General features: G+C 48.9%; 1 protein-coding gene across 5 annotated transcripts in view; it reads left to right on the forward strand.

Annotated features, from left to right (window-relative positions):
* The window catches only part of Kifc3 (kinesin family member C3), a 44006-nt gene that overhangs the window by 20397 nt on the left and 10857 nt on the right, over window positions 1-12752 (forward strand). For all 5 annotated transcript variants that reach the window (XM_008834873.2, XM_029564398.1, XM_029564397.1 and 2 more), the window contains 6 exons: window positions 10044-10109; window positions 10553-10696; window positions 10790-11029; window positions 11464-11637; window positions 12109-12256; window positions 12337-12467. In XM_008834873.2, the coding sequence (XP_008833095.1) occupies window positions 10044-10109; window positions 10553-10696; window positions 10790-11029; window positions 11464-11637; window positions 12109-12256; window positions 12337-12467 (903 nt within the window). The remainder of the gene's footprint in view (window positions 1-10043; window positions 10110-10552; window positions 10697-10789; window positions 11030-11463; window positions 11638-12108; window positions 12257-12336; window positions 12468-12752) is intronic.

The following is a 12752-nucleotide window of genomic DNA, read 5'->3' on the forward strand; positions in this document are numbered from 1 at the left end:
CATCTAGCAGCAATGAGTTGTCAATATTCCTTTAGATAAGATTGGGTTCTGCTGTTCATTTTCCCAGTTCTATGCTGGCTTACTATCTGGGTCCAGCAACTTTTGTAGTTTTCAGTGTATATTTTTCACCTTCTTGGTTAATTTGTGTGTGTGTATGTGTGTGTGTGTGTGTGTGTGTGTGTAGGTGTAGGTGTGTACACCTTTGCGTGTACATGTAGAGGCCAGAGGTCCACATGGAGTGTCTTCCTCTGTCCCTCCCCACCTTATTTCTTTGAGACAGGGTCTGTCACTGAACCTAGAGTTTACCATTTTGGCTAGCCTGGCTGGCCAACAAGCTCCTGGGATCTACCTGTCTCTGCCTCCCAGTGTGGAGTTACAGATATGGGCCACCATGCCTGGCTCTTACATAGATGATGAGGATCTGAACTCAGGTCCTCATGTTTGAGCAGCAAGCATTACCCACTGAGCCCTCTTGTTTAAATTTATTCCTATTTTATTTTTTATGCTATTGTTAAGTGGAATTATTTTATTTTTCACTGATCTTTGAATTATCCATTATAGAAACACAACTGATTTTTTTTAATGTTTTATTTTTATTTTTTATGTGTATGAGTGTATTGCCTATATGTACGTAACTGCACACTTGCCATGCAATGCCCACGGAGGTCAGAAACAAGCATCGGATCCTCTGGAACTAGAGTTACGGGATGGTGGTTAGCTTCCATGTGAGTGCTGGGAATCGAAACCCGGTCCTCTGCAAGAGCAGTCAGTGCTCTTAACTGCTAATCCATCTCTCCAACCCCCAAACACAATTGATTTTTATGTTGGTTTCATATCCTGAAACTTTGCTGAATTTAATAGTTCTAACTGGCCCGATTTTTAAAAATATTTATTTTTTTATTTACTTTTATGTGTATGAGTGTTTTGCCTGCATGTATTTAAGTGTACTATGCAATACCTGCAGAGCCCAGAAGAGGAGGTTGGGTTCCCTGGACCTGGAGTTACAGATGGTTGTTAGCCACCATATGGGTGCTGGGAACCAAACTTGGGTCTTCTGCAAGAACAGCCAGTACTCTTAACCACTGGGCCATCTCTCTAGCCCCTGGCCTGATTTTTAAAATCAATTGCCAGCTTTAAATCGTGTTTATATGGCATGCTAGGTGGCCACTCTACCACTGAGCTACATCCCCAACCCTGGCCTTAGCCCCTGGCCTGATTTTTTAAAATCAATTGCCAGCTTTAAATCGTGTTTATATGAAAACCACCCTCCGCCACCCCACTCCACTCCTTGGCATGCTAGGTGGCCACTCTACCACTGAGCTACATCCCCAACCCTGGCCTTCACTTTTGTTTCCGACTTTGGAAGATGTGGCTTTTCTGGGCTAATGTTCCCACGTGGCAAGCCCTAGTCTTTAGTAGCATGGGCATCCTTCAGTTCACCCCAGACGAAATCTCCCTCTCATGCTCTGTGTTAACCTCACCACCCACCCTGGTCTTTGGGGTCCCTCTTGCACTCAGCATTCATTCTACATGTATTTATTGAGCACCAGCTTTGTGCCAGGCCCTAGGAGTGTAACTCTTGAGGATTACTAGAGACCTCTCATATCTAGTCCAGAGTGGGCATTCGTAATCTTCACATCCCAAATCCAAAATACTCCAAAACCCTGTGTCAACATGATGCTACAAATTTGATGCTAAGTCTGCAATTCCTTTTTTGCACTAAAATTGTTTAAAATGCTATAAATATTAGCTTCAGGCTATGTGTATAAGGTGTATATGAAACACCAACAAATTTTATTTAGATTTTATTCCCATCCCCAAGATGTCTCATTATGAATATGCAAATATTCAAAAATCTGAAAAATCTGCAAATCCAAAAACACTCTGGTCTCAAGCATTCCAGATGAGGGCTACTCAACCTGTAACAGAATAGATTGTGTTGGGCCTCAGCAAGCAATTCACTTAGAGCCCTCATTTACTCTTCAGAGCCTTGAGGTAGCCTCTCAGTGCCGGTGAGGAAACCGAAAGGCACAGGGAGATGAAGGGACTTGTCCATGGTTACTGGTTTCTGGGCTGAGTGAGGTCTGGACAGGCCTGGGCAGGCTGACTTGAGAGAGCTTGCTCTCAAATGCTATTCCTGCCCCTCAGTGGCAGAAGGACCCCGAGGAGAACACTTGGCACTGGATACAGATAGCTGTATTTGCCAGTCCAGGCCAACTGTCACATTGTCAGGGTCAACTGGGGAGTGTGCTGGGGAAAAATGACTCAGGTGGTTGTGGAAGGGGTACTACCTTGACGCTATCCCCACCCCCACCCCTCAGGGTGCCTGGGCTTTCCCAAGAACTAGCTAGCTCAGCAAGGTTCAGCAGTGCCCTCGGCAGAGTCCTGTTTCCCTAGAAGATAACTGCTGACCACACTGCCCAGGCATGGTAGGATGTTCCCAGCTAATCAGAGGGTTGGGAGCAGACAGCTGAGAAAAATGCAGACCTGAGCAGGTGTCTCACCTCTACCCAGCCGTTTCTGCCATGGTAAATATGGGTTTGTGTCAGATGAGCAAACAGGCCCTGCTCACGCTGCCCCCTGCCTCAGTTTCTTTGATGAGCTTGGGCTGGGTAGGGGTGTTGCCCAAGATCAGGCAAGTGGCCCCCTAAGTTCTCCTGGGACTCTCACCTTCTTGGCTCAGGAGTGTACACATTGCCCTCTGCTGTTGATTCATACTTATTGAGCATCTACTGCATGCTGGCCCCATGTTCACATGTGGCCCTCCCCTCCTAGGCTCACGGATGCAGGCCAGGCCCTGAGTGGGGAGGCCCAGAACTGCAAGGTATCTGTGAGGCTTTAGACTCTCTGCTCTCCCTGCATCCAGTTCTCTGGGCACTTCATTTGTTTTGGACCCTTGCCTGCTTTCCCTGACTCTGGACTTGCTTGTTCTTCAAGTGCCTCCACATGTAGGCAGGGCCCCTTTCCTGGCAGCGGGTTCTAATTGCCCAACCAAGTACAGCCTTTCCACAGGCGCCATGGAGTAGTGTAGTGGGTTACGCCTGCCTGATTGGGGGCTCTGCCAGGGCACCTGCAGGGCTGGTTGGCCTCTGGGTTCCCCTGCTCTGCTTCCTGAGATGAGCTCTGGGGTGGCTTAGAGTCTGGAATCTGGGACCAAAGGGGTGTTTTATGATCCTTCCCCAACTGTTAACAAGTCTGCCTTTCCTAGCCATCTCCGGTGTGCCCCTTGTTGGCTCCAGCAGAGCTAGCAGCACCAGGGTTTCCATTGTGATGCAAGAAGGAGCTAGGCTACAGGCAGGCTGGGAGTCCTGGCTGCCAGCAAGCACTGCCAGCGCCACTTTCCCTGCAGCAGGGCTAAGAGCCCATCAGCAGCCAGCACTGGAAACAGCCAAGGTCAGAACTCCAACCCTGGGCTGGGAGAGGCAGTGTGGAGAGGAATCAACCTTTTTACAGGTGGAATGTAGGCCACCCTTATTTTAAGGAAATGCAAGAGAAACAGACTCACACCTGACTGGGAAGCTTGGAAATCTGTTGGCTGTGATTCTACAGCCTGTAGCCCCTCACTCCTTTGTGTTATACACACATAGGTTTTTCTCTGATGTAAGATGTTGATGCACTGCAGTTGGGCTCTCTGGGGGGTGGGGAGTGGTGGGCATGAGGGAGGTAGAGTTGGGGAAAAGGACTGGAAAGACCTCTCGGGTCAGAGTCACTGCACACTAAGTCTTCTCTAGGCTGGGGGGTCTGCTGGCAGCTGAGAGGTGGCCCTTCAGACTTCAAACTTTGCCCCTCAAAACACCTATGAACAATTGTACTGGCTTCACAGTGGCCTGTACAGACAAACCGCAGTCTACCTAGCTGCTCCCTAATGGTGGGAAGACTAACTAGGCTTTATGGCTAAGAAATAGACAGGTCACTTCACCTTGATTGGGACCATAGGGCCTAGCACCCCCACACATCCTGAGTTCTTAGCCAATGGTAAGTTCTTAGCAGTGGGAGTGGGTGGAGAAATGGCACAGCCTTTGCCTTCCTACTGGGCTCTTGGCTGGGTGTGCCACTGGGAAGGAATGTGCTAGATGGAGGTGGGAACAAAGGTCAGTGAGCTGCTCAGGCTCAGCTTTTAGGTCTCCTGCTTGTCCCCTGGAGGCCTTGGACAGCCTCAGTGCCTGCAGTATCAGCTGGGTCTTGTGTCTTGGAATGCTCCTCCCCACCAAGAGTTGAGCTGCACTGGCCTGCTGGATATTTGTGGAAGTCAGCCGGATCCCATGGCCCTTCCTGACCTGCTCAGAGAAGCAGACTTGTCCAGCTAGCTGCCCTGTCCTGCCTCAGAACAGTGACCTTTGACCTACATGCTACCTATAGACCTGTCTAATCAGAGCCACAAAAGGTAGAGATTTTACACACCCCAACATTCTAACATCTGGCCTCTCTTGGAAATAAGTTTCATGATGTTGGATGTGCATTCCCACCAGGCTGTGACCTGTGGAGAACACAGTATGACTGCTTCCTTGGGTGGCTTTTAGGCATCCAGTCACTTATCTTACCTGGCTGGTGCATGTAGGCAAAAGGCCATGTCACCTCATTGGCCAGCACTTTTGTGGCCACTTTTATATACCTCCTAACCCACTAGAGTCCATCTGATTCCCATCGCTTTTCCAAGGTGACAGGGTCATCATAGAATGTTCTGAGGGGAAACCTAACATGTTCTGGCAAATACTGCTGCCAAATTCTTGTCCGTCTAGCCTATTCCCTTCTGGAGCAGGCTGATGTGGGATCAGTCTGGGGCCTTAGGAGGTGGCCTGCTGAGGAGGGGGGCAGCTCTAGGGAAGGGTCTGTGTGCATTGAGCTGGCACAGCAGTGGTTCCCCCTTCACCAGGCACTTTGCTTGCTGATGTTCATACCCACCCTCCTGTCAAGAGTTTTCCTGCAAGGCAGGTTGGGGGTAGGGGTGGACATAGGTCCTGGATGTGCCCTGGTTGTGGGAGACACTGTTCCATAGGCTGACTCTCTAGAAGCTACTCAAAGGAGAAACTTCTAGGGACTGGGCAAGGACAGATCCAGTGGCTATAAGGTCTGTAATTTATGCAACTTCAGAGTCCTTTAAAAAAAAATGGAAGGGGGGTGCTGAAGACATGGCTCAGTGGTTAAAAACCCTTGCTTGCTATTTTTCCAGAGGACCTGAGTTCAATTCCCAGCCCCCACATAGTAGCTAACAATGGTCTGTAACTCCAGTTCCAGGGGCTCAGACACCGTCTTCTGGCCTCTGCATTGCACACATGTGGTGCACTTACATATATGCAGGCAAAACAGATACACATTGTTAGGTTTTTGGAAAATAAAAGGAAAGATAGAAGAGTAGGAGACAAGAAACCAGAGCCAGACCTGCAACAAGCAAGGAATAGATCTTCCTTTATTCAAAGAAGATGCAATGAGCGGTAGAGGCTGTCCGCGGGAACCAAGCATCTACAACCAGACAAAGAAAACGGGTTTTTATACCAGGGCTGTGAGACACAGCTGCACTTTGTAGGGAGTTGAGTTAGTGCCAGGGTTTGGTGTCCTTGAGGGTCTCTTTTCTCAGATAGGTGGTGAGTTAACTATGGCACTAAAGGAGACAGGTGGGCTCCACAAATACTTCCTGTCAGGCTTGGGAGTGACCAACTGATAAGGGGTGAGCAGAGCCAGGCTTGAGCAAGGCCAGGCTGCCAAGATAGGGCCAGTTAGACATTTTAAGGGATTTATGGATTTCCCTAATGGGGCTTGTGGCTCTTCTGCAATTCACACATTCTATCATTCCAGACCCTGGGGCATCTAAAAAAAGGAGAGGGCAGGGGATAGGATTGAAAGAGGGGTACATTACTTGGGGGAAATAAGAAGATACAGGCACAGTGAGGAAAAACTGAATCTAGTCCTGGGTATGGGACATAAAGGTTCCTTGAAGTCACAGTTTTTGTGTCAGTAAGGGAATCCCAATTGGTGACAGGTCCAGGCATTAATCAGAGGTTACTTTGAAGATCCCTCAGTGGACTGAAGAGAAGGTCAGTGAAGGTGACACGGCTTCTCCGCAGCAGGCCAGCAAGCTGTTTGTCTCCGGGAACTTTTGGTTTCTGAGAAGTTTTCAGGTAGCATGGAACAGGAGCATAGTCTTAATTTGGTCCCAGGTAGAGGCTTGGGCAGTCATACAGGCTGTTCGGTCAGGAGATTCTGTAAGAATTTTTGGAGACAATAGTAAATTAAGCATAGTGTGAGAAAGGGATGGGAAGATGAGCTGGCCAGTCCTCATCTGGGAATAAACTTGTCATTATTCTTTTCGGGTCTCTACCCCAACTTCTTCTTCTGGAGAGGTAACAGTTGCCAGTAGTGAATTTGGGCATCAAGTCATTCTGGCTTCTTCCATGCTGAACAGGGGCAAAGAGTGTGGCAACAGGGGTCCCCCTTCAGTGGGTCTATCTAAAAAAAAAAAAACCCCAAAGCATATAACTGTTAGTCCTTGACTGGTATCTGGGAGGAGATATGAAGGAGAAGTAAAACAAGAGTAATTAGGCACGTATTTTAGGTAGGGAACCAGGAAAAATAAATGTCTACATTAAAGTTCATTAGAGTTTCTTAATGGGGGCTTCTAAGACCATCCATTTACTGGGCCATTTTCTTTTTCTGGGTGTTACAGCTGGACTCAGAATTTGTTTGTTTGTTTTTTGTCTTTTTTTGAGACAGGGTCTCCTTGTAGCCCCAGCTGTCCTGGAACTCACTATGTAGACCAGGCTGGCCTCAAACTCACAAAGATCCCCCTGCCTCTGCCTCCCAAGTGCTGGGATTAAAGGCGTGCACCACCACACCCGGCTTAGAATTTGGTTTTTAAGCACTTTGATAGCTGTTGGAATGGCCAGAATCATAGTGTGTTTTCTCCCAGATGGTTTCTATAGGCAGGGAGTGAGAAGAAATTTAGTTGTCATTTAATTTTTGTAAAAACAATAGTGGACCTGTCCCCCTTGGCTGTAGGTGGCACAAAATTCTAGTGGGAATTTGTAAATAATATTGTATATGAGCTTTTAAGTCTAATATCTGGGAAGTATAATTTTTTGGACTTTAAAAGAAATATACGGATTATTTTAATTTTTGGTTATACTTTCCTTTTGGGTATTTAAGACCATGCAGCTGGCCCAAATTAAACCAAGTTTTTGTTTTATTGTGAAGGTCAGTTGAGGCTATGGTCCTCAGGGATCACTCGGGCTTTGGGGGGAGCCCTTGGCTCCTTTGGCTTTCCTTTTACCAGTTCCATCTATATGAGGATAAGTCAGGAGGTCCTGCTCGACCCTGGCTTTGCTTGGAAGCATAGAAGAAACGTTTTCCTGTGCTGACCCCTCCTCCTTGTAGACTGGACACTGGCCTGAGTCCCTCTAGTGGGGTCTCCATGACCTCCCTGAACAAGAGGACAGGTGACTCACCACAGTTACAGGACATTTTGAGAGATGCCCCATATTTCCCTGGGACTTAGTTGACCTTGGAAGGCAAGGAACAAAATTGTCCCTTAAACCCCTTTGACCAGATTAGTATAGGCCTCTAAATATGGGCTTTAAACATCCAAGAAGGTTAGTTGCACCAGTCTGGTACCTTTGATTACTGCATAATATATAGCTAAAACTTGAACAAAAACTTAAACATTTTTAAATAAACAATGAGTGGGAAAGATTTAACATTATAGATCAAGTAGGCATAGTCCAGGAAAGGGAGTCAAAATAATTCCCTCAGGTCCGTCTCCAGACCCTGAAGACAAAAAAGAAAAAGAAAAGAAGAACAAGGGTGTAGTTTTTCTATGGCTACTTTTGTTTACTATGGGTGAAGTGAGGGGTGGGGTGGGGTGGGTCAGATAACATACCTATAGACAGGAAATAAACTGATCTGGATTCAGATCAAACCCATGGAATGAAATTGTTTTCTTTTGGATTGTCCCATTTGGTTCTGGGAGGTAAAACTTAGTTTTCATGAGCCATATTATTTTGTTATGGGTGAAGGAAAACACCAAAAGTAACTCTTGCATAATACAGAGAAACACAAAAGGACGTGTTTTAGTCGTCACCGGTAACTCCAGTACTCGTTTGTATCCATTGAATTCCAGACTGTGCCGAGGTGTGTGGCACAAGTCAGAGGAGTGGACTGAAAATTTTTTTGCTGTAACAGTAATTATTATAATAATAATAACAACCTTGTATTTCTACACATTTACTCAGACTTTTAACAAACTTGTTTAAACATTTTTATTTATTTATTTTGGAAATATCTAGTAATTTTAATCTTACTAACTTTGACCTTTTAACTTTATCTTTTAAACAAACCCATTATTTGTTGTGAGAATTTATCAAATAACCAATATTTAGTCCCTCATACCTATAGATAGATGAATAACCATTTTAAACATGTCAGTACAATATACGCTTGGTAAAGGTATGGACTTTGATATATCTGTTTATTGGCTAGTCCCTCATACCTATAGATAGATGAACACCAGGGGAGGGAGTCAGAAGTCGAGTGCCCGAGTTTTCGGGCTACCTCAGTCTTAAGACCCCAGGCGGAAGGGGGACTCCCAGAGCCCCCCAAATGGCAGGGGCTCCCGGAGCCCCTGGGACCTGGTTGGTGGGCCACCTCCCCTCCCCCCACCCCCAGTCAGGCCCGGATTACCTTGTCTCCTGGGAGGTGATGGATGGGAGGGCAAAACAAATGGAAGGTGGCTTCCCTACCTGGAGGTCTGGCTAGATACAGAAAAAGGAGAGAGCAACGAGCATCAGAAGGTGTAGAGGAGAATTAGGAGGAAGAGTGCCAAGGAGAGGCCCCAAGTGAAAGGCTCTCGGACTCTCAACAGTCACCAAGGCCAGAGACGCCCAGAGGCCTTTGGAGAGGGTCCGGAGAGGACCAGGGCCTCTGGGTGGGCCCCTGGAACCCTTCCCTGAATAGGCCACCAAATGTTAGATTTTTGGAAAATAAAAGGAAAGATAGAGGAATAAGAGACAAGAAACCAGAGCCAGACCTGCAACAGGCAAGGAATAGATCTTCCTTTAATCAAAGAAGATACAGTGAGCGGTAGAGGCTGTTGGCGGGAACCAAGCATCTACAACTAAACAAAGAAAATGCGGGGAGAGGGTTATACTGGGGTTGTGAGACACAGCTGCACTTTGTGGAGAGTTGAATTAGTGCCTGGATTTGGTGTCCTTGAGGGTCTCTTTTCTCAGACAGGTGGGTGAGTTATCTATGGCACTAAAGGAGACAGGTGGGCTCCACAATTACTTTCTCAGGCTTGGGAGTGACCAACTGATAAGGGGTGAGCAGAGCCAGGCTTGAGCAAGGCCAGGCTGCCAAGTTAGGGCCAGTTAGACATTTTAAGGGATTTATGAATTTCCCTAATGAGGTTTGTGGCTCTTCTGCAATTCACACATTCTATCACACATAAAAATAATAAATATTAAAAATTTTTCTTGATTTAGTTTTATTTTATGTGTGTGAGTGTTTTGCCTGCATGTATGTAAGTAAGTACACATGTGTCATGCAATGCCTGTGGAGGACAGAAGAAGGCATTTCCCTGGAACTGGAGTTACTGATGGCTGTTAGCTGCCGTGCCATGTAGATGCAGGGAACTGAACCCGGGTCCTCTGCAAGAGCAGCCAGTGCTCTTAACCACTTAGCCATCTCTCCAGCCCCTTCAGAGCCCCTTTCTTTTAAAGCAAGAAAATATTAAACTTTTTTACAGATCAGTAGGCAAGCCCCTCAGGGCCTCAGAAGGGGCCTGTGCCAGCGAGGGGTCCTAGGTCTCCCCCAAACACTTCTGGCCTCCCCAAAGAGCCAGGGCTGCTCAGTCTTGCAGAGAGAGGGTTGTTGGGAGCAGGCTAGCTTTCTCTTCCCCAGAATCCCAGGCCCAGAGTGGTGCTTGAACATAGGGAGACCTGAAGCCCTGGGGTCAGAGGGACTTTGTTGGCCATCACTGGAGCTGGGCAAGAGGTCCAGGTGTGGGCTGCTGGTGAGGGCCTGGGCTCACAATGCCCTTGGCTTTGTGCCTGCAGGTGGAGAATCTGAAGGAAAAGCTCATTAGCCAGGCCCAGGAAGTGAGCCGACTACGGTCAGAACTGGTGAGGCCCCCAGTGCCATCATGAGGAGGGGCGGGTGCCCAGCTGTGGCAGACCTTCCACCCGGGGGTGTGGCTGTCTCTGAGTCCCCACACTGCCCTTTCTCAAAGACCTGTCACTGCTTGCCAGGAGGGCAGGAGGCTGGATCTCATTTGCTGACATGAAATAAGAGTGTGAACTCTGTGCATCAATGTGACTTTGTGTTACTTTCACACTCAGGAAAATAGACTGAGGGGCAGGAGCAGCAGGGAGCACGCCTGCCTCTGCCTTGCAGGCTTCCCCTCCTGTCTTTCTCCTGGCCTCTTTCTGAGCTTCTGCCCCCCCCCTCCTTTCTTTGCCTGCCTGCCCTTCTCTCTCCCCTGCTTCTTCCCTCTTTCTCCTAGCCTCATCTCGCTTCTCCCTGCCTGCCCTCGCCAATGCCTCCCCTTGGCCCTGGCTCTCCACAGGGAGGCACTGACTTGGAGAAGCACCGGGACAGGCTGATGGTGGAGAACGAGCGTCTGAAGCAGGAGCTGAGGCGCTGTGAGGTAGAGTTGCAGGAGCTGCGGGCCCAGCCAGCTGTGCGCTGCCCAGGCTGTGAGCACAGTCAGGTGAGCTGGCGGGGCAGCCCCCGACCCTGGGCCTGTGTGCTCAGCTGCTCGAAGTGACCCTGCCCTTTGTCCTGCTTTTCTTGACCCCTGTAGGAAAGCACCCAGCTCCGTGACAAGCTGTCCCAGCTGCAGCTGGAGGTGGTGGAGAACAAAGGCATGCTGTCAGAGCTGAACCTGGAGGTGCAGCAAAAGACAGACAGGCTGGCAGAGGTGGAGCTGCGCCTCAAGGACTGCTTGGCTGAGAAGGCACAGGAAGAAGAGCGGCTCAGCCGGCGCCTGCGTGACAGCCATGAGACCATTGCCAGCCTGAGGGCCCAGTCCCCACCAGTCAAGGTGAGTTGCCAGTGAGGTAGCTGGGAGCACAGCCCTGAAGGAGTCTGGCTTAGGAAGGACTTGCGCCTGCAAGGGTCTTGTCCTAGTGAGTTCTGTGAATGGTTGAAGGGCTCTTTGTAGTCTTGTGTTCAGTTTTGCTCCTTCCTTACCTATTGCCCAGGACCCGGATCAGTACAAGTGCCTAATAACCAACACTTGAGGTGCCCACTGCATGCCAGGTCCAGGTGTAATGCAGCTTCTAGATCCTGCTGTTGCCTTTGCCCTTCTGGTCTGGTCTGTGCCCAGCCTGGGTTCTCCTCACTTGAGAAGACTGCAGGAGCTTGTATCTCCTGGAGATTTTATCAGCAGCCATTGGTGGGATGATCCTGAGGGTCCCTTCCTGGGATCAGCCACTGTCTGAGGATGTCTGGTGCTGTCCTTCCCTCTCCTTGCAGTACGTCATCAAAACAGTGGAGGTAGAATCATCCAAGACCAAGCAGGCCCTCAGCGAGTCCCAGGCCCGGAACCAGCACCTGCAGGAACAGGTGGCCATGCAGCGGCAGGTGCTAAAAGAGATGGAGCAGCAACTGCAGAGCTCCAATCAGCTGACAGCACAGCTCCGGGCTCAGGTGTGCAGGCAAGAGGGTGGTAGCAAGGACTCCATAGACCTGGGGTTCAAGTTCTCCTCTTCCTTGGTCTCTGTTTCCTCATCTGTAATATCATCTAGTCACAGATGCCCCTTCACAGTTGGGGACACAGGAAAATGATCACGATACTAGCAGCCCACAGTATGCTTCCCAAGTAGCAGCACTACTGCTCTGGTCCTTGTGCTTTTCCCAATCTCCTAGGAGCACATGGCTTATCATCTGTTATATGCCTGAACCAGCTGGAGCTGGGGCTAATACAGGGATGTGGCAGCTATACAGAGCTTACAGCCCTGTAGTGGTGATGGTGGGGTAAGACATGCACACCAGCCAGTGTTTGTGCATCTGTGTGTATGCATGTGTGTGTGCATACACCTGTGTGTGTCTGCTTTCCTATTCCCACTTTTCCCTACTTCTGGCACTCCCTACTGAGGCTTTGCCTGGCCTCGCCACCAGATTGCCATGTATGAGGCAGAGCTGGAGCGAGCACATGGGCAGATGCTGGAGGAGATGCAGTCTCTGGAGGAGGACAAGAATCGAGCCATCGAGGAGGCCTTTGCCCGAGCCCAGGTAGAGATGAAGGCAGTGCACGAGAACCTAGCAGGTGAGCCTGAAGTGGGCCCTGCCCATCCCACCCCACGTCTCCACCTCACAGCCCAACTGCCTTACACCCTTGCTCCGTAGGTGTCAGGACCAACCTACTGACACTGCAGCCAGCACTGCGGACTCTCACCAATGACTACAATGGGCTCAAGAGGCAGGTGCGAGGCTTCCCCTTGCTGCTGCAGGAGGCCCTCAGGAGTGTCAGGGCTGAGGTGAGTAAAGCGAGTGGGGGAGCGTAGGGGACGGGGGAAGCTTGCAGATACAAACAGCACGCACCCAGTCACCTTCCCTCAGAGCCCCCATGCAGTAGCCTTCTGCCTGGCTCCCCAAAGATGTAACATGCATCATGCACACACACGCTACCCTCCTATATCTCATCCATGCTATAGTATCCTTATAGCTTTTTTTTTTTTTTTTTTTTTTTTTTTTTAAAAAAAAAAAAAAAAAAAAAAAAAAAAAGAGGACGATAAATCTTTCACTGTGATATATCAAAATAA

The sequence above is a fragment of the Nannospalax galili genome, unplaced genomic scaffold (assembly GCF_000622305.1).
Source record: "Nannospalax galili isolate Female #2095 unplaced genomic scaffold, S.galili_v1.0 scaffold957, whole genome shotgun sequence".
Lineage (NCBI taxonomy): Eukaryota > Metazoa > Chordata > Mammalia > Rodentia > Spalacidae > Nannospalax > Nannospalax galili.